Below are 20,418 nucleotides of genomic sequence, written 5' to 3' on the forward strand. Positions count from 1 at the left end.
AAATTATTGGCATTTATTTACAATTTACAAAAACACACGAAGAATTTTTTTACGTTTTCGGATTACTATAGATATGAAATTACATTATATATTTTATTGTGTGATAGAAATGAATCAAAGGTTTCGTGGGAAATGGAAGACATGGATGTTTTCATAAAAAAAAATAGTGCGATTATAAAATACAGTAATTTATTAATAATTAATCATTTATCGTCATCATTTAGCGTACTCATCATGATAAATTAAAACTTGCAGATATTTCATCTTTTTCACTATACACTACACGTTTTGTCACATTTGTCTCGCAGCTTATAATATACAGGTCTCGGTTTTATCTATTTTGCTATTCATATATATATATATATATTATTTATATATTTATAATTTCATTTATTTATAACAGCGTGTGGCAATTTGACAAACTCGCAGAACTCTAATTACACATGCATACGTGGCCATTCGTTCGCTCTTTCGCTTCTTCTTCCTCTCCCTCTCTCTTTTTTCGTTCTTTCTATATATCATATTTATATATATATATATGCGCATGTATACGCATCTTTCTTTGTCATAATATCATATCGCGGCTCCATATCGCGACTCCTTTTTACCTTTTACAATATATCGTGCATCATATAATTGTAAAAAGTAAAAGTCAGGTAATGCGAGGGAAAGAGATTGCGGTCGATTTTCTACACGGAATCGCAGAGAGAGCGACAGACTGTCGACGACCACCGTGATTTCCTTTCTTTAATTGATACAAGAGAAAAAAAAAGACACTCCTAATAGGATACATCCAATCGACGTACGCTCGAGTCGCGGAACATTCAGCTAAATCGCAATTGCATATTAAACTACATGGAGAACGTTGGCAGAAAAAGAAAAGCAGTAGGGACGATACATGATTAATCCTTAAATTAACATTACGCTTCTCGTCTACGGTTAATTCGTAAAGTATGTGCACTACTAATGCGTCGTGATATCTTTATTGATTGGTCATAGGGTAAGGCGATGAAGCGGATCTCGGAACGCGCGGGGACCCTTTCGGCACGACACGATTTGATTTACGGCAATATTCTTCAGATGCTATTTACATTGTATAATATAATAAGTATAATCGCGCGTGGGTCACCGCCGACCGCGAGCCATTCCGAACATTCGCCGTTGCGCCTTTCATCTTGCTTGAAAATCCTAAAACGACACGACGTTAACGGCACACATTTGTCGCTTATGAGGAATAGAACAAAACCGTCTCGAATTCGAGAAGGATCACAGATTTGTTTTCTGCGCGCGCGAGAGAGAGACTATTCCAGTTTTTTTTTTTTTTACGAGATGAGAGGAGATACTTCGAGCTCAATAAATAATAGTGACACTATCATCTGGTATATGTTAGTCCCTAGCACATTAATTTCTCTATAAAAAATTCGGTACGAAGGCACGAAACGTCTGGGAAAATGTAATCGTGACGACGATTTTTTTTTCGTACGGTTCTTTTGTATCACCCGGTGCGCTTCGTTATTGCGGGCGTCGTGTTGGCTTAATGATTATCAACTTATTTTACAGTTTGATTATTATAACTTAAGATCAACGAAGAAAAAAGAGCAATATGTAAATAATTGTATTTGCTAATCTGCATACACATAACGCCTAGCGTTACGTCCACGTATCATCACTCGTGAAATAAATAACAATCACTTCCATGCATACACATAATTACAATAAACACTCTGCTCTTCCGCACATTTAACGCTAATCCTGACCCGGTCGTTACGCAATTTCCTAATACTAAATCCAATATTGGACACGATCGGATATTCAGCGTCAAAGTCACAATGAAACTAGTAGCAGCTTTGTATGCAAACACACGTGTATACACTCCGTGTATATGCTACACGTTATATATTTGCGGAATATTCCAAGCGTTCTGTGATCATCAGAGAGTTTAGGATAGCTATATATACTTTCAATGTTAGTGACTGAAAAACAGAGTGTATAGTAGCGCCAAATACAGCCGTCGTGTAGTCGGAGGAGTTTATCAAGGAGCAAGTAGTTACAAGTAGCTTTAAGATTCAGTATTCTCAAAGACTCTACTAGACATTAAAGAATCTGAAGACATCCTGCTCTTCTATAGACTCGAAATCTCTGTATTCTTACTCTATATCAAATTATCTTCTCTGTGTGACGCATGAAAATTCTTTGTCTATTAAAGGAAATTACGATTGAGTCTATTCTACGATATACACAGCATTTGAAAAGGATGAGAAGCGAGAAGAGGAACATAATGTCGTTCTGCCACAGCGGTCATCTGTGGAGATTTAAATGGTGAGAGTTAGGAGGTAAAATATTATATTGTATAAAACGTGACTAAATGTGATCCTGCTAAAATTATGTGACGGACGTTCATAGTAAAGTACAAAAGAAGCCAAGTGTCACAGTATTGTGTTTCATTTGTACTATATAGAGACATTAGAGACACAGAGCAGCGGAAGTGCCTGCAATGTATACGAAATATTATTTTCATTATAAGAGATACTATTATTATGGAGCTTACAAAATCTGGCGGAGTCTACCACGTAGGCAAAGTACTCCCCTCCCCGAGTACTTTTGGTAATTTCCGCCGGGAACGAGTGGTCGAAGACTCGGGACCACTCTGCTTTCTTTATAACGTAAATTTAGTATTTTTCTTGGAACTCATAGTAACAGCTACGGTGGCAGGTTAGAGTCATTGTGGACACGAAAAATCGCTTGGTGCAATGCAGAAATTTGTGCATTATAAATGAAAAATGAAAACATAAGATTTACATTTTGATGACTCTGACAAAGCTAAACGAATGCAACTAACGTGAAGAGTTTACACTATACGTTATAACGACTAAATGGATAGCGTCTCTCTAATCAATTTCTTCATGGTGTTGCCCATCGTGGTGGTCGACGGACTAGAAGTCGTGAAAGACAATTTGAAGAGATACGGTTGTATGTCCGGGTACGAGGTATCGAAGATCAGATCCAGCTCGGCCTGACTTGGCACTTTCGGAATGTAATCGTGCCGATTCATGACCTCGGTGATGTAAAGGATCTTGTCGGTCAGTAGATCGCCCACCTTTTCTCGACATATCTGTCGTTCGTGCTCGGTGGCCAATTTGATAAGTTCAAGACGAACAGTCCATACTTCCCATGGTATACATTCCGGTTGAAACGGCCAGCGACTCTTTTTCCTCTGGAAGAATTCTAGGGATATTTGACCGGAACCTGGACTGTCGGTAGAGCGCAGCGCCTCCGAGAAACCCGATATCTCACGCTTCAGCGTCTGATCAAGGTGCACCGACGAGCAGCAGACGTAAGTGAAATCAATGAAGTCGCAGTCCACGTCTTGGTATCCCACAGTGCCCACTGAATAGCTACCTTCCTGTTTGTACTTGAATTTGCCAAGGCTCCGATGGAACAGCACACTGTGGAATATACTTGCCACTGCCTCGTCCACCTGACGTCCCTCCATGCTTAATTCGAATAGCTGCGTCCTGGCATTCATGGTGATACCTGTGGAACAATTATTATGCCAACAATCTCCGACAATGTCAAATATTTTGTTACACAGTCAATAGAATAATCTCAAGAATAATTATACAAAAGTAAAAACAATAAATAAAAGGAGCACAGAAGCCAGCATTATTAATATAAATATTTTAAATACAAGACTTTGCACGAAGATTCTGTGTGTGGCACCTGTGCTTCTTTTAAATTTCTATTTCACACAGATAAGGAGATAAAAAGAAATGACTCATAGTATTCTTATCGTAACAAAGGGATACAAACGAAAATAAACACTAAAAGGTTATCTCTTTCGACAAAGAACCGAGACACATGTCTGTCAAGTCATCATAATTTAAAAAAACACAGCAATTTTGATGAATCGCAGGCCGATCTGTCATGCAAGCCAGTAAGCCTAACCTCAAATTCTCCATTGAGAATCTAACAAACAGAAGTGTGTATGTGAGCGATGAATGAAGCTCCAAAATTAGCTGGGGGTACAAAGGAAAAGTAGGGATCAACACTACGACGTCGATTTTGCGACCGGTTGTGCGTTGCGCTGTTGACGTTCGCACTTTTTACGTAACGAGGCCTCAGGACGAAAGGACGGGCGAGAGGAGAAGAAATCGTGCTCTATACTAGGAGAATAACGCACTTATCGCCGAAGGCGCGAACTAACTTCGTCGCTCTTCTCCCTTGGTATCGAGGCCACCTTCTCGCTCCGCCTCACCGTCGTCGTCCTCGTCGCCGTCCTCGTGCCGTGCGATGACGGACGAAATTAGGTTAAGTTTCACGCGTCGACTTGTTGACTTCCGCCGTACCGCTACCCTCTTCCATCGAGTCCGTCTTTGCGCGTCCCGTTCTTTTCTCGACGCACCACCACCACCAGCAACAACAATACAACCACTACGATCACCAGCACGACCGCCGTCGCCGCTGCCACCAGCACGACCAGCACTGCCACCAACTCCACCGTCGTCGCCGCCTCCACCGCCGCCACCACCACCACCGCCACCGTCGTCGTTTTTGTCGTCAACGTCGTCGCTGTCACGTTCTTGTCACGTCGCCGTCACGTCGTCGCTCACGCACGAATTATTCCGACCTGTTCATTCGTCGACAATCTTCCATCGTCCCCGACCAGTCCCGACGACGGGGAGCCCAGGCCGCGCTTGTCCTCTCTCAGCAGCAGCCGCGGCAGCAGCAGCAGCCAGTGGCCCGCTCCACACGGGTTTGTGGGTAAACAACAGCTGTGATCGTGGCACACGCCATCTTGACGCGGCGCCGTTGATTCACGCTTCAACACCTGGCCTCGCGAGGGCTCCACGCACTCCGTCCGCTCTCTACGTCCGCTCCGCGTGCACGCGCGCGACCACGTCGAGGACAGGGAATCAACGGGGATGGTTGGCCTGGGATTGTCTAGGATGAGACGAAGAACACTCTCTCTCTCTCTCTCTCTCTCTTTCGTTAATTTGCAAAGGAGAACGATCGTCGCACAACACAACGTTTGATTAGATTTCGATTAGACGTTCGGATTACCGAGTCAGCTGCGACGATCTTTCTGCCTACTGTCCGGGATCACTCGCCTGGTGCTACATCATGAAATCACGCGACGTATACCATGTATGAAACGACACAACGTGGATCGATTTTGACGTCTTGCGTCGTCAGGGCGGACAGTCTGGCACTGGACAGACTCGACTGGACCTCCCACTCCGCTCCGCTCCGCTCTGCTCCGTTTGTACTCTCTCGGTACTAATCCAATCTACGATAAGTCGCACACCGGATGTGTGCGTTGGTGTGCGTCGCGAAAACTGCTGCGCGGACGCCTCGCGGACCTCGCGGTGAGATCGGCGTCACACGTGCGCAGTTGCGAAAGGCGCGAAACGTCTTCGCTTCCCGGAAATCTCGCCGCCTCTCGACTCGTCGACTCTCATCTTCCGAGACACTTACTCTGAGATCATTTTGACAAATAAGATTCTTTGTGCCAGGTGACTTTCGCGATATCCCATTCATCCTGACCTCTTTAGCGATAGATTTTCTATCTTTGCGTGTAGGGTTACGAAGTAGGTCCTCTTTGTTTAAAAAGAATAGCGATTTTGATACAGACAGATCGATTTAAAATTGTCTCCTTTAGAAAAATTAATTTCCCCATAATAGATAGATTTAAAATCGATCTATAAAATATATAATAATCGTTAAGGATTTAATTAATGATTTTATTAAAGATCACATAATCTCAGGTGAAAATAACTTTGGATTTTAATAACGCGAATGTCTTGCATTTTTTGCAATTAAATTTTGCAAAAAATGCATCTACATAAGCTTCTACATATTTTTGCGGAAGAACATATTTTTTCAAAAATATATCGAAATAAAATATCTAGCACAAACATCAACTTTTATACATACAATGAGGAGAAAAATTCGATTTATTCGCAAAAATAAATGCATACAGAAAAATAGGTAAGCTATGTAGAACTGTAAGGAGATTAAAGTCAATTTATCTAGAAAAGAAACAAAAATGAATATAAATACGTGAATTATTTATATTATTAAAAGAAAATATTTTTTAATCTTAATGAGATATATTTTGTAGTTATGTTGATTAAACAATTTTTATTTTTCTTGATAAATACTGTGCGCTTCTAAAATCTTGTTTTTTTTTTAATTTGCAATTTGAAAGAGATAAATATCGATTTATCTATTTTTATCTAAAAAAAAATCATAAATTTATAAAAACCGTAAAACAAGAATTATTTTTATTACCAAGATAAAGTATCGTTTCTATCCTAACGAAATTAATTTTTTTATCTATATTGATTAAGCAATTTTTATTCCTCTTGAATGCTATATGTTTTTATAAGCTCAAACTCCTTTTCTTAATTGAAATTTTTGATGATAAACTTAAACAATTTTATTGTAACAATTTAGTTTATTCTGAGCTGATCTTTCTCGATTGCTTTTATCATTATACAAGCAACGATATCTGTATGTTTCGGACATATGGCGGTCAAAAATAGGGCGATGGAAATTTTTAAGGATAGTCAGAAAAGCGGTGAATAGAGACCATCATTTTTCGTTTATAAATTTTCGAAGCTCATGTATGTTGTTGTAAAGACGTCAAGCGATACGTTTAGTGTCGGTCGATTTGTCGCCGTGTGGGATATATTATTTTAGTATTAGGTTTACACAAAAGGCCCTTTGCGCTGTTTATTTTACTTGACTTCTTTATCCTTCTTACCTTACCGCGGACTTCCTCTCTGCTGTTCCGGATGCCACTCAGTATTTCTCCAATAAGAGACGTCGATCTTATTTTTGTATAAAATCACGAACGACATAAAATATATTATATAATAATTAAAATGGAATTATAAAAATATTTTTAATTGAAAAAAATACTAAAGGTTATTCTATGTGTGGCGAATCTTCTTTTTCAATAACTAATTTTAATTATTTAAATATATAAGTATATTGCATTAAGATACACACACACACACACACACACTTTCTGCGGTTAATATAATTATAAAATATAAAAAGACTGTATTTATATATTTTAGGGGTATTTAAAGATATTATTTATCTATGCGTTACTCTTTTTTCTTATCGATCGTTATTTTGCAAGCAATAAATCATTAGCTGCGCTCAACAGAAAAAGCAGCTTTGCAACTGTTAAAATTTTTAATATAATTGCCCTTAGTCTTTTACTAGATTTTAAAGTATAAATTAATCATATTCTAAAGAATTTTATAGCAGTTACAACGCTGTTTTTTTTTTTAATGTAGTCGTTAATAACGATTGTCTATCAACAGGTGCCCAACTATCGCCATTATAATTTGCTGTATCTTTAAAACAGACCGTCGATTTGTAATTTTGAAAAGCTCTTTTAAGATATTATATTTTTGAACTAAAACGTTTTTTTTTTATATAAATGAAAGTCTCCTGTTTTCGAAATCAGAGCGAGTAAATTTCAACAATAGAGCTTGCTGGTACAATTTTGCTACTCTGTATATTGTTAACAATCTAAATTAGTATAATGTTATTATAAATACTAAGTATAATACAAAGAGAGTTCTTGAAAATCTTAGAAACATTTTTATTGGACTAGTCAACATGCTTTGGTATCAATCACGATTACAATATTATATAATATGATTGTGGTAATGAATGTATGAAACAAGGAAATAGTCTCTTTACGAATATATAATATGTTTTCACAGAAGATATTGCATTAAATAATATAAAAAAAGTTTTTGGTAATCTTAGAAACCCTTACAGAAATTTAATATTGGAAGGTAGTGATGATCAATCACTTATTCGGATATTATAAATTAGTCAATATAAAATTGGATTTCTGTAACAGATTTTTATTACAGGAGTTTTAATATGCTAACTGTAGGATGATACAAATAAATATAGAGGAGCGCTAAATAAATGTACGGTATTCCTTCGCAAAAGATGTGTTAAACTAAAATAAATCGAAATTTTATACTGAATTTTCGATTTTTATTCTACTCTTTGTAAAACAAAACAGAAATGATTTTTCGTCTATTTTACTTATAATTTTGATTTAATAAGACTTTTAAAAATATGCAAAATAGAGGTTTCTTCGATATGCAAAAAACGCATACGATCGAGACATGAGTATATATTATTTCCTTGTCGTACAAGTGGAGGATGCAACCGTAATTATACATTAAGATAAAATCAATAAATACTAGAATAAGGCACTGTGGAATAAATAAGGCGTGAATACACGGTAGCACCGTCGTGTAATCCAGCTGGTAGTCGCTCTTCGTAGATATCGCTCGCAGTAGTTATAAGTTCTGATCGAATTGTCAGAATTTTTTTGTTAGTAATAAGAGAACTGTTGCTCCTGATTATGGCGTGTAGACACGCCCTGATGACCTGAATGATGGAAGTTTTGGATATCATGAGTTACTTGCTGTCCTCGATACTGATTACAGCTCGAAGACGTCGAGGAAGATACGTTGCAACTGTTGTTCATAACCGTGGCTGTGTTGTTGCTTTGAATAGCGAATGGCCATGACTGTAATTAAAAGCGTTCTTATCGTATTATTGAATCGAATATTTAAATGCCTGGATTAAGAACCAGATCGCGATGCGCATTGATGACTTTTTCGTGTATTATATTACAATTACTCGTCGTGAAATACCGATTAATTATAAGCTAATTATACATATCGATAGTATATTTTAAATTAGACATTTATTTATACAAATATTATCACGAGATCTTATTTTTTTAAATGTCAACTCGACTTTATTTGAATCTACATAGAAAAATATCATTTTTAACAATTTTACAGATAGAATAATGTTCTTTAATCTTCGTGAAAGGAGGACAATGAGAGACCAACTATTTCGCGGCGGAAAACGGTATGCTTCTTCAAACAACGAAACTAACTTAGAATTAATGGTAGTAAAGGGTGGGTGGAAGGTTTTGGAGTGATTCGATCCACCTGGACAGACATAAACAGAGTAGATGACTGCGAAGACGGCGCTTGCGATTCCGAGTGGATCCACCTGGTCTCTGTGTTATTTTACGGAATCGTTATCAAGTCGAAAGTCTGATCGTAAGAACGAGAAATAGTTTGAAAATAACTCACACTTTGAATTCCCGTTAAAATTAGATAAATCAACAATTTTGTTTAATCTCACATTTTGTGGAATGTACTTATATCAAGGAATAACAATAAGATTCTTTATGAAAAAGCTCTTAAAAGATACTTGACGCTTTTAGATATTTTTTACTTTTAAGTGACTTTTCTCGTTAAATCTATTTTTTCTAACAACTCTCTAATTAATGAGTTAATTGCTAATTAATAAACAATTTTGTCTGTTTACATACTATAACATTTTTTAATATTAGTATACATAAAATTGTTGCTATTTATAACTAATATGTGTGTGTATGTGTTGTGTGTGTGTTACTTAAAGTTAATTAAAGTTTAATTACTTTAAAAAAGAAGAAGGAAAACTTGCTCAAACTTTAATTCTAATTTTAATAAAGATATAAATGGCACTCACCAGAGCCAACGACAAGGATTTAGTGGTTTCAGTATGAGTTTCACCATCATCTCGAAGTACTGCTCGTAGATGAGCGATGTATGTTGCGGCCAATCGTAACGTGTCTAATTTGCTTAATTTGCTGTCAGCTGGTATCCATGGCAAAGTTGTTTTCAGTCTGCAAAACGCTTTGCTTAATATTCTCATCCTTGCTCGTTCACGAGCATTGGCAGCGTTTCGGGGAGCGCGACTGTCCATGTCGTCCTTCATATATTTTTCCTCAGAAGGATATTCATCCAACGACGATGTCGAAGCGCGCCGTTTTCGAGGCATCCTATTGTATCAATAACAGCTATTGTTATTTAATTATTAAATAATTATGCTTTGGCAACTTGCGAGACATGTAGTTATTACTTATATCGCAACAAGAAAGATTTCTTTTTAAGAATTCATCAAAAACGAAATTTCATATTCAATATTATACGAGATTTAAAGAAAAAAATTATTTAGAACATTAATTTAATTGTCAATTTGGAATCAAACGCAAATTACTTTCAAGAAACAATTATTTTTAACAATTATTATTTAAGAACAATGATCTTACAATTAGTAATAATAATTGTGATTATTGTTTAAGTCTGCACTTTATACATGTACGGTTCAATTTTTAAAAGCACAAAACTGTGTTCTATTTTTTAATCACTGTCATACAACAATATTACTTATAATAACACAGAACTTTACATACATAGAAGCACAAATAACAAAATCTATAATAACGAAGTCTATAATATAATTATTATTTTAACTCAACTATATCATGATAGAGAGAGATTCAAAAACTAAAGAAAAAACTATGTGATATCACTTTGTGTATTATGAAGAGTACTATACGAATTATTTTTTTTTAATTGCTACACTTAGAATTTTAGATCGTTGATATCCTCGTCATTGTCACATGCCTCTAAACTAATAATTGCAACACAATTAATATGCAACTTGTTCGATACCTATGATCGATTATTCTTTTTTTATTCACGATCACAAATCTATTGACAGGGCCCACGCAACAGATCGCGTCTACGGCGTGTAACTAATTGTTAGTCAATGTTCTTAGAGCACAGAAGCTGAAGGCTGGACCGGGTGGAGCAACGCAAATACGAATAGAATGAGACAAGCAAAATATATGTTCGTTGGTGGGACGCAAAGATTTGGGACGTCCCGAAAACCAGGCGGAGCTTTCGAACATCAGTCGCTGAGTCTCATTCGCCTCATCTCGTTTTCCGAGATACTGCTCGATCCAATCCGCGGGAACGTCGCGGCATTTGTAGCCACCTGGTACATCCTTCCTGATTTTCTTCCTTACCTCTCTCTCTCTCTCTCTCTCTCTCTCTTGTTCAAAATATAAAGAAGAAGAAACCAAGACTTGTATTAATATCCTGCATTAAATGCAAACGCTAATTTTGAAACTTTTTGTCGCATGAATTTTTAACTTTTACATTGGTGGCGATTTCCAATTTATTGATTGAATTCTGTAGTTATAATATTGAAGATTTTCATTTCTTATTTTATCACAGCACTTCGTTCGTTAAGATAAATCTTAGTCAATTTAACAAAAATATATATAGAGAGAGAGAGAGAGAGAGAGAGAGAAAGAGAGGGGGTGGCTTCTCTTCACAGATATTTTCATAACTATAATATATGATTCTCTATATTAAAAATTATATTAAATTACGCTTTATTTCTTTCGTGAATTCTCGGCAATATTATCTTGAGCTGAGGCTATACATTGTAAAAAATAAAATGTTAATTTTAACTGAAAGACGTCGAGTGGATTTTCTGAGACATGCAAAAATGTTAACATTAACACTTTGTTAACATTAAATGTTAATTTTAATATTTTTGCATGTCTTAAAAAATCCACTCAACGTCTTTGAGTTAAAATTAACATTTTATTTTTTACAGTGTATTTAACATTCGATTTAAATATAATTGAAATCATTATTATTTAATCATCTACACGAACTCATTAGTTGCATAATTGTTGGTGCATCAGATTATGTTAACAGTAGAACTTTTCGCGTATTCTGGGAAATTGCAATGTAATTTATAATAGTGAGCGTCAATCACTGTAATATTATTAATATCTAACACAATATGATTCCAAATTTTTCCCTATACAGCTATATTTCCCGGGGACACATACGCTCGTTCCTTTCCGTCTTCATTTATTCAGACTTTCGCTTCGAAAGGAAGGGTCGACTGATTCATAATCCATCGCAAATCCCTGTCAACCGGCAGTCATTCGTTTCGTCGAAATTAGGATTCGAAATGGATCCTGTAATATGAGGTTTGCGGTGGCCCCCTGCTGATCCTACTTAGAATACTAAAGAAGGCGTTAAGTTATTACTCAACAAATTCATGAAAGATGTCATTGGCAATTTGACACTTCCCGACCTTTTTCTCTCTAACATGTCTCATGAAATCATTTAAAAGATTTGTAATAAATCGTGAAAGTGGTGTACTTAACACCTAGTTTAAGTAAAAAAAGTTGTAGACAGATTTAGTATCATACCTATTCTTTAAAAGATTTAGTATCGATCCTTTTTAAAGAAAATTTAAAGAATTATAGATATCTATTATAACACACTATGTTATTACATTTTTTTATCGTTTAGAACAGTGAGTTAATCTTAATAGTTACAATTGTGTTTAAAATGCAATTAAGATTTAGGTTGCTTTCCCATTAGGAAACTATCAATACAGATATTATTTTATCTCTGTTATTCATTAAATGCCAAGCATAGAACATTTGTGACTGTGTTTCTTAAAAGGAAAATAGCCTCAATTAGAGACACAATGAATGTGAGAGCAAAGTAAATGTTACTTTTATATTAAATTATATCACTATTGTTTATTTTAGAAATGTTCTATATTTATCGTAATTTAATTTGCATATAAATTATATACATATATCTAAATAAAATTAAAAAATAATTAAATGTACTTGCAAATGTTAGTTAAATAAAATTAATTATTTTAAGTTTAACTTATGTGATCTATATATTGTATTATTAAAATTCAAAAGAATTCTGTTTATAATTTTATATGTTATATAATACGAAAAACATTTGACAAGTTACGTATTATATGTATATATATATGTATATAAAATATATATACACATACATATGATATATGAGTTCTAATTTAAATCTTATATCTTAATACATTATGAGTTACAGATATTTTTAAAAGAATTCACAAATATTACTTTAATATTTATTAATTATTTTGATATTTATTAATATTTATTAATATTTGACATCTGCCATACCCTTTTTTTTATTACATTTTTAGAAATTTTCTGATTAAATCGAAGGATCAGGGAAGAATCACAAAAAATCAATGGAAGATTCTTCCATTTAATCAAAAAGGATTAACAAATATTGTATATAAAAATAAACAAGAAATCTCTATTTTCTACTAGATGTATGAAAAATCTTCGATGTAAAATTCAATTTTAATCTGGATTTGGAGAAATTCGACAAGTTCACTTCGTACGAACAGCGCGATCAGCGCTGACTTCACGTCGTATTTTCTCGGTTCGCTGTAAGATGGTGCTAGTTGTGCCGAATAGCGCGACGTGCGTATTTGCGACGGAGTTGATCGGAGTCAAGTCGAATCGAGTTGAGTGTGTCGCGAGGTACCGCGGTCCCTTTTTCCCCTGGTGTTGCTCACGGATTTTTTGGACAGCCGGTGCTCCACACCCGTGTGTGTACACGTTGGATCGATTTAGGTCCACACCAAGGACCGAGGACGATTCATGAACGCGGCGACGGGTTCGCCGGATTCGCCGCTGCAATCTCGATATAACGACATTTCCGGAAGGCGAATCGACGTCCGCTCGCGGAATTTTTGGCACTGACGGCACGCCGTTCAAAAGAACGTGAGTCACGAAATTGCATTATGTACCGTGTTTAATTCCCTTGGAAATTTACTTTCGTTTGATTAAAGAGGTTAAGTTTCTTGACGTTGACAGTGGAGGAAGAAGCGCGGTAATTTGGTAGAATTTTTAATTAGCGAGGCTTCTCCGAGTTCGCTTTGTTCTCGAAGATAGCTTTGTTTGAACAAAGAAAAGTCAATATATAAAAAAGTTAATAATAATTTTCATTATTTTACATAAAATATTGTGATTTAAGAATGACTAAAATGTAAATTATTTAAATTTAATTAATAATTAAATATTATTAATCATTTATGGCATCTAACACTCTGTGAATATAATTTTAGAATTATGAAATAATTCTAAAATTAATGGAAAAGATTTTATTTATATTTTATGAAAGTTAATTTTATTGCATATAAACATAATATATAATATTAATTTGTAAAAAAGAAATAAACATATTTATAAATTTTGTGCTTAAAAATATTATTTATGAAATTAAACAATATATAAGAACCTTATATATTAGACCATGTATTATTATTTATAAAATTGTTTTCTCATAATCAAAATATGTATGTTGAACTGCAATAAATACATAGCATATTTTTAGATAAATATATACTTCTGTCATCTATTTGCAGGTATCTTCTGTAATAATATATATATTTAAATATGACAGAAGAACATCAGTTGCCTTCTGATTCGGATGAAGATGATGAAGATTATATTCCTGATGGTGCTGACAGTGATCCAGTGTCTGAAGTTGAATCTGAAGGTGATATTGAAAGTGGTCCAGAGGATGAAAATGATGAAAACAAAAGAGAAACTGGGAAGAAAGGTACAAAGAGATCTAAGGGTCGGAAGAATAAAAAAACAAAGCGCAGAAGAACTTTAGAAAAGTCTAAAGTATCAGAAGAAGAAAGTAAAGAGGAAGAAGAATGTAAAGAGAAAAAAGAGCTCACTGAAGAAGAGGAAAAAAAGAGAGCAGATTCTCTTTGGGCTGATTTTATGAAAGACACAGGTACGTATGAAATATATTTATACAATAAAACGTTACATATAATTACATTATATAGTGACATAATATAACAGGAGGATTTTATTACATTAAACAGTGCAAGAAATTGTTTATTTAAAAATAATTATGTTATATCTATAATGTAATTTCCAAAAATGCTTTTAAGGATATTTTTGGGCTTAATATCTAAATGGTCTATGGTTTGTTCTTTTTCGCTAAACTTTTTGCACTGTTTTTCTCTTTTCTTCAACGTCAAAATATGAATGATACAAGAAGTTCAGTTAAAAAGAACAGATTTTTACATTAATAGAATCAATAGAAGTATATTATTTTATCTGAATGATGATGTATCAAAAAGGATTTAAATATATAATACGTTCATATATTTTTTACAGCTGTCATATCGAAATCAAAGCCACAGAATTCAATCAACAGATCGAACGAAAAATCGTCACCGATTCAGAAGCCCAAGGTTCAAGAAAAAGTTAAGATAACTAAAGTTTTTGAATTTGCTGGTGAAGAAGTAAAGGTCGAGAAGGAAGTATCAATTGATTCAGCGGAGGCCCGATTATCTCTTTCCACAGACGAAAATTCTGCTGCGAAGGCACCAGAATCCACATCTCCCACGGTCAAAGAACGCGGACGAGGTGACATCAAGCGCGTTGGTTTAGGCGGCATCTCTTCGGTTTTGGGACAAATTGGAAAAAAGGCGAAAATTAGTACGTTAGAAAAGTCTAAATTAGATTGGGACAACTTCAAGAAACAAGAAAACATTGAGGAAGAGCTTAATACTCATAATAAAGGCAAGGACGGATATTTAGAACGGCAAGATTTTCTACAAAGAGCGGATCTACGGCAATTTGAAATCGAAAAACAGTTACGAAATACTAGTAGACGTAGTACGCGGTAAATTCGCATTTCTTCGTTATATACGTCTCTTCGAAATGGGACATTGAGATAATAATAATCGTGGTAGAAGACATTTACTCGCCAACTTGCCAAACTCAAACGCTTGTACACGTTTAGCCTAATTCATTCGAGTTTCGCGCTACATTTTGAGTAATAATACGCAAAAGGAGTATTGCCTCCTTTGACTCGATAACGTGCTGACTACAATAGCGATCGGTGATTTCTTTAAGGGACCGATCATTCCAGTGTTTTGAGACTCATTTCTCGCGTACGTAATATAATAGCTTAAGTTACTTTCTCAGCGAGCCTTCGTCTCGGCCTGATAATTGCACAGAACTTCGCATCGAAGCAGATTGTTTGAAGCTTTTGACGCTTCTTAAAAAGATTGTGCCCATGTAGAATATATCCACAAAATATTTTTTTATTTTATTTCAGTGGAACACGATACGTTTGCGTGTGTAGTATGAATATACGCGACATTCTAATAATAATAATTATTAGTCTAACGTTACGAGTGAGTATGAAGGAATATGTGTTTTAGGCAATATAACAAAATGATAACATTAATTGACCTCATTCATGACCACTGCCTCTGGCAATTGTATGTGGAATATTTATAAATGGACCTCTTATAATAGATAGTGTATAGATTATGTTGAAACAGTTGCGGCGAATTTTGTATATCATCTTTGTCTTAAAATTGTTATATAGAAAGATAGTTCATCACATAAAACACAGACATTGTTACTTTTATGTAATGTATACCAGACGACAATAGGCCTATCCTTTTTCCATATCCCTGGATTACATTTCTCACATGGTTCATCTTTTTCTTTTCGTATTAGAGAAAAAAAAATAAAAAATATGAATAGTGAAAGAAGTTCAATTCCGAGGTATAGAAAAAGAACAAGCCTAAAACAATATATCGAAACATTACACACATACACTCAATTTACCCAATTTACAATTCTCAATTCAGCTCAGGTTACAATTTCTCGAATTTACATTTTAATGTATCCTCTAAATACATTTTAATGTAATTCCACAAGGACTGCTTTGTGAATTCTTTTGTGAATTCTTTAATAATATTACCGAATAAATTATCAAAAGAAAATCAGTATTCGATTTTTTAAAATATTAAATATCAGTTGATATTTTCAATACATCAAAACTTGCAACCAGTCCTAATAATACAAAAACTAAATAATACGAAGAAAATGGTAATATACATATATAATTTTTTCCCTTTAAATGTTTTATAAAGATATGACATTATAATATGAGGAAGAACGAGGTAAATAATGCTAACGTTGATTTTATAATTCTTTTTAATTCAAATGTGTTATTTTTTTTTTTTTTAATTTATATAAAATATATTCAAACATTTTCTTAATAATATTCAATATTAAAAGTAATAGATTCGTAGAATATATGTGTTAAACAAATAAAAGATGATTTTATACAACATCGCATAAGAGCGTAAAAATATAAATACAAACGTGTTTAACTGTAAATGAAATACCAATCCATCCAATGTACTAAATTACTGTTGTCTCGTCACCCATTTAATTACGAAAGCACTAAATCTGTCAATTTCTCTGCGAACAGTGTCTAATCCTCTAATAATTACGCTCTGTTCTTCACTGCAAATGTCGATAATCAAGCAGAAGTTGTTAATGAAACGCTATCTCGTTATATAAGAAATACGAATGTGCTAACTTTGGTTTTGCTGCCGATAATTCGCGTGAATGTTTGAGTGCAGATTTCCTTTTGCTGGTCGATGGGTTTGCAGTATATCTACCCACTTGTGTGTCATTCTTTGATGAGTTTTTACATATTACTCGTTTCGTCTCTTCTTGTTTGCCCTATAAAAAGTCAATGGCTGCGTTCAGCAGAGAAAGCAGCTTTGCAACTGTTGCAAAATTCTTTAATATGATTGGTCTTGCCTTTACTTCCTCATTAGATCTAAATGTATAAGCCAATCATATTCAAAAATTTTACAACAGTTGCAAAGCTGTTTTTCTGCTGAACGCAGCCAATGATTCGCAGCAGCACAATTTTTGTTGATATTTTTACGTTTAATTTATATGTTCTTTCTTACTATATACACGTCAAACGTCTTATTTGATAGTATATTTTTCAACAAAATAAAATTACTTTTTTAATCTTAATTTTTTATTTCTAATTAAAAACGATTTCTTGTATTTATTAACAAAAATATTTTAAAATATATGATAAAGTGTTTTTTCATAATAGACAATTAAAAACTATTATTAATTTGGAATTAACACGTAATGCGATTTTTATATTAATTTTAATATATTAACGATTAACTTTAACAGCACAGCACTCGCAATGTGAAAGAATTTCGCATTTGCAAGCTCTTAGCTCATCCGAACTGCAACCTCGCACACAGGCGCAAAGCGTCACGAAACAGTCACGTCTCGGTCGATTGCTTTCTCTTTTCGAAGTCTTTTTATGTCGGCGACGCGATCTTTTCCTCCGCCTCTTGTTCCTTTTCACAGGATCTGTGCTCCGCGAATTTTCGTCCGAATTTCTGCTCTGAGCACCGCGATGCTCTGCCAAAAATTCACGGATGAACAATGCGAATCTTCCGACACGTCAAGTCTAAAGAATTTTTTTAACATATTTTTTTGTCACCTTTATGACAGGTACATATTTGCTTTTTACAATCCCGGGAATTGCCGGAAACTCGTCCGAATGTGTTCGTCGTGCTGCACACAATTCAGATAAATGCGATAAAACCGTTACTTTGATTTATTCAACATCGCGTTCAATTCTTTTAACTCCTTTATATACAATGGATGGGTAATAAATGTAATCGCTAAGTTTAAAACGATCGTTTTTCCTGATATTTTTAAAAACATTCCCGTATTTTATTTTGTTATTCTTACATTTTTTATCTTCAATATTAATATTGCCTAACGGTTCATAGTATACTAGGATACTGAACTTCTAATATCGCGTGCTGTTATTTTAGTGTAGAAAGGAATCTGGTTGAGTCAGTAAGCTGATAGGAAGAAAGGATTCCCAGGAATGCGGGGAAAGCAAGGTTGAAATTATTTCACGTAAAGAAGGAAGACTTTGAAACGTTATTGAATATTGAATTTATCATCCTACGTCTCACCGTAACTTCTGTGATGAATATGTCGAAGTCGAACTTTTAGAGGTCGATTGTGAAACTTGGCGTTTTTTGCTAAAAGAAGAGAGAGAATTTTTAATTAATAAAATTCATATAAATAAAATTAATAAAAATAATTAAAATTAATTTTATTTATATGAAATAAATAAAATTCTAATTTTGATTTAAATATTATAAATAAAATTCTGCTGAAAGGGTCTGATCTACATTTTTTGTACTAATATTTATCTATTAAATATTTGTCATACAGAATGTATGAGTTAGCTAAAATTTCATATAATTTATTATAGAATCTTATTACAGATAACTCATTATTTTCTAAAAAATATTTTAGAAGAAATAGTATAAGGCGTGAACTATTTAATACTTTTTGTAATTTCTCGATTCGTTAAACGATAAATTTTTTGGATTGTCCTTAGAACGCTTTAACTTCGACTTCTGTGCTCTTTTATTTCGCGACGTAGAATTGTCTGAAGAATCTCGACGTGACGTTGATGGCGGTCTCGGATCTTTCTCTTTGTTCTTGTATTTACGGCTGCTATCAGCGGTAAAGAAAATACTTTCCAAGTATGTGCACAGCGCAAAGTTAAACTGTGTATACGCCACAGCCTTATCGTAAAACGCGACATTTCATGGAGATCCTGTTCGGTGACGCGGCATTTCTTAAAGAATTCGATTGCAACTGTCGGCTTTTTTACGAAGTGACTAGGATCCTCACGAGATGCTGCGATTTGTGACCAGCTTATGAGAGACATTTTCTCCCGCAGAGATGACTGATCCGCACAGTCATTTGAGTTTAACGAACCCACGGGTCCGAACTTACTACGGACACATTCACATGCATTTATGCATCATACACACACATTTTCATAACCACACATATATACATTTTTACGAGTAATAGTGCAATGAACATTTGAGAAAAGTAAAGGCAAGATATAACCTATTTTAAGAATAATAAGAAGCATAAAAGAGACAAGAATGAAAAGATTCATATACATGTTTGATGAAGCAGGATAAAAAAGTTTTTTTTATTTATCTTTTACTTTGAAAAAAAAGAGAAAATATATATGTGATAAAAATAAAATTAGACATTTCGAATGCATTGTTACATAATTAAATTTCATAATTATAATTTCTTGCATTATTATTCGCGCAATTTATATATAATTTCTTACGTCAATCTCTTTTTACTTCCAATGCACTTTGGATTGTGACATTGTCTCGGCATTTCCGATTCATCCAATCAAAATTTGCATATTTCTTCGACCTGCTATGATTTTAAAGAGAGAATGCTGAGATAAATAAAACTTCATAACTATATACATTTTATATAAATTATTAATTTATGAAATATATACTACCAATACGATGCTGCATATTTTTCCAGCATTTTTTTTCTTCTCGTTAGAAAAAGTTGATCAAATACGATAACCTTTTTATTTTCCTTTCACTTTCGAATGTTATGCATATTCTACATTTCTACAATTTACAATATATATCGAGAGCGATCGAGAGAAATTTATTCAATTTTTGTATCAAATTAATTAAATTTTAACCTAAATACGTAGTACAGATGACATTTTTCATCTTTGCGCTTAACTTCAATTAAAAAGAATGTTAAAAAATGAATGGAAAACTTTTATCAAATCGTAATTCATTTCTACTTCATATGTCTTTATAATTTTACATTACATATGTTTCTGATAATGACGAAAATTTCTTATCACAATTATATAAACAATCTGGTATTAATAATTTGCAGTATTTCTTGCGGCTTTCTCATCGGATACGTAAATAGCTTTAATTTTCCGAGAGAAT

General features: G+C 34.0%; 5 protein-coding genes across 9 annotated transcripts; 1 reads left to right on the forward strand and 4 right to left on the reverse strand.

Annotated features, from left to right (window-relative positions):
- Positions 1 to 218: 218 nt before the first annotated feature.
- Positions 219 to 5,291, reverse strand: Atg101 (autophagy-related protein 101). Of its 3 annotated transcripts, none has more exons than XM_018547899.1 (2): positions 5,062 to 5,291; positions 219 to 3,534 (listed from the first exon to the last, which is right to left on the reverse strand). In XM_018547899.1, the coding sequence occupies exon 2, from the start codon at positions 3,524 to 3,526 to the stop codon at positions 2,870 to 2,872; it is 657 nt and encodes a 218-aa protein (XP_018403401.1). In that variant the 5' UTR covers positions 3,527 to 3,534; positions 5,062 to 5,291; the 3' UTR covers positions 219 to 2,869. The 3 variants fall into 3 exon arrangements, with proteins under 3 accessions (XP_018403401.1, XP_018403400.1, XP_018403399.1); XM_018547898.1 differs by lacking the exon at positions 5,062 to 5,291 and adding an exon at positions 4,205 to 4,271; XM_018547897.1 differs by lacking the exon at positions 5,062 to 5,291 and adding an exon at positions 4,181 to 4,250.
- On the reverse strand, positions 4,200 to 5,538 carry LOC108780240 (RNA-binding protein cabeza). The gene is made up of 2 exons (XM_018547876.1): positions 5,361 to 5,538; positions 4,200 to 4,579 (listed from the first exon to the last, which is right to left on the reverse strand). The coding sequence occupies exons 1-2, from the start codon at positions 5,536 to 5,538 to the stop codon at positions 4,200 to 4,202; spliced, it is 558 nt and encodes a 185-aa protein (XP_018403378.1).
- Positions 5,539 to 8,377: 2,839 nt separating this feature from the next.
- On the reverse strand, positions 8,378 to 9,888 carry HLH54F (basic helix-loop-helix domain-containing transcription factor HLH54F). Its single transcript, XM_018547969.1, has 2 exons — positions 9,577 to 9,888; positions 8,378 to 8,575 (listed from the first exon to the last, which is right to left on the reverse strand). The coding sequence occupies exons 1-2, from the start codon at positions 9,886 to 9,888 to the stop codon at positions 8,378 to 8,380; spliced, it is 510 nt and encodes a 169-aa protein (XP_018403471.1).
- A 3,352-nt stretch (positions 9,889 to 13,240) lies between these two features.
- On the forward strand, positions 13,241 to 16,478 carry Yeti (yeti). Its single transcript, XM_018547920.1, has 3 exons — positions 13,241 to 13,504; positions 14,149 to 14,528; positions 14,921 to 16,478. The coding sequence occupies exons 2-3, from the start codon at positions 14,180 to 14,182 to the stop codon at positions 15,433 to 15,435; spliced, it is 864 nt and encodes a 287-aa protein (XP_018403422.1). The 5' UTR covers positions 13,241 to 13,504; positions 14,149 to 14,179; the 3' UTR covers positions 15,436 to 16,478.
- Positions 16,479 to 16,955: 477 nt separating this feature from the next.
- On the reverse strand, positions 16,956 to 20,084 carry LOC108780301 (protein FAM133). Of its 3 annotated transcripts, none has more exons than XM_018547957.1 (8): positions 19,962 to 20,084; positions 19,776 to 19,867; positions 18,965 to 19,135; positions 18,583 to 18,651; positions 18,096 to 18,169; positions 17,769 to 18,013; positions 17,154 to 17,299; positions 16,956 to 17,077 (listed from the first exon to the last, which is right to left on the reverse strand). In XM_018547957.1, exons 2-8 carry the CDS (start codon positions 19,826 to 19,828, stop codon positions 16,978 to 16,980), a joined length of 858 nt encoding a protein of 285 aa, XP_018403459.1. In that variant the 5' UTR covers positions 19,829 to 19,867; positions 19,962 to 20,084; the 3' UTR covers positions 16,956 to 16,977. The 3 variants fall into 3 exon arrangements, with proteins under 3 accessions (XP_018403459.1, XP_018403460.1, XP_018403458.1); XM_018547958.1 differs by having other exon boundaries at positions 18,965 to 19,132; positions 19,776 to 19,870; XM_018547956.1 differs by having other exon boundaries at positions 19,776 to 19,870.
- Positions 20,085 to 20,418: the final 334 nt, after the last annotated feature.

The sequence above is a fragment of the Cyphomyrmex costatus genome, unplaced genomic scaffold, assembly GCF_001594065.2.
Source record: "Cyphomyrmex costatus isolate MS0001 unplaced genomic scaffold, Ccosl1.0 scaffold69, whole genome shotgun sequence".
Lineage (NCBI taxonomy): Eukaryota > Metazoa > Arthropoda > Insecta > Hymenoptera > Formicidae > Cyphomyrmex > Cyphomyrmex costatus.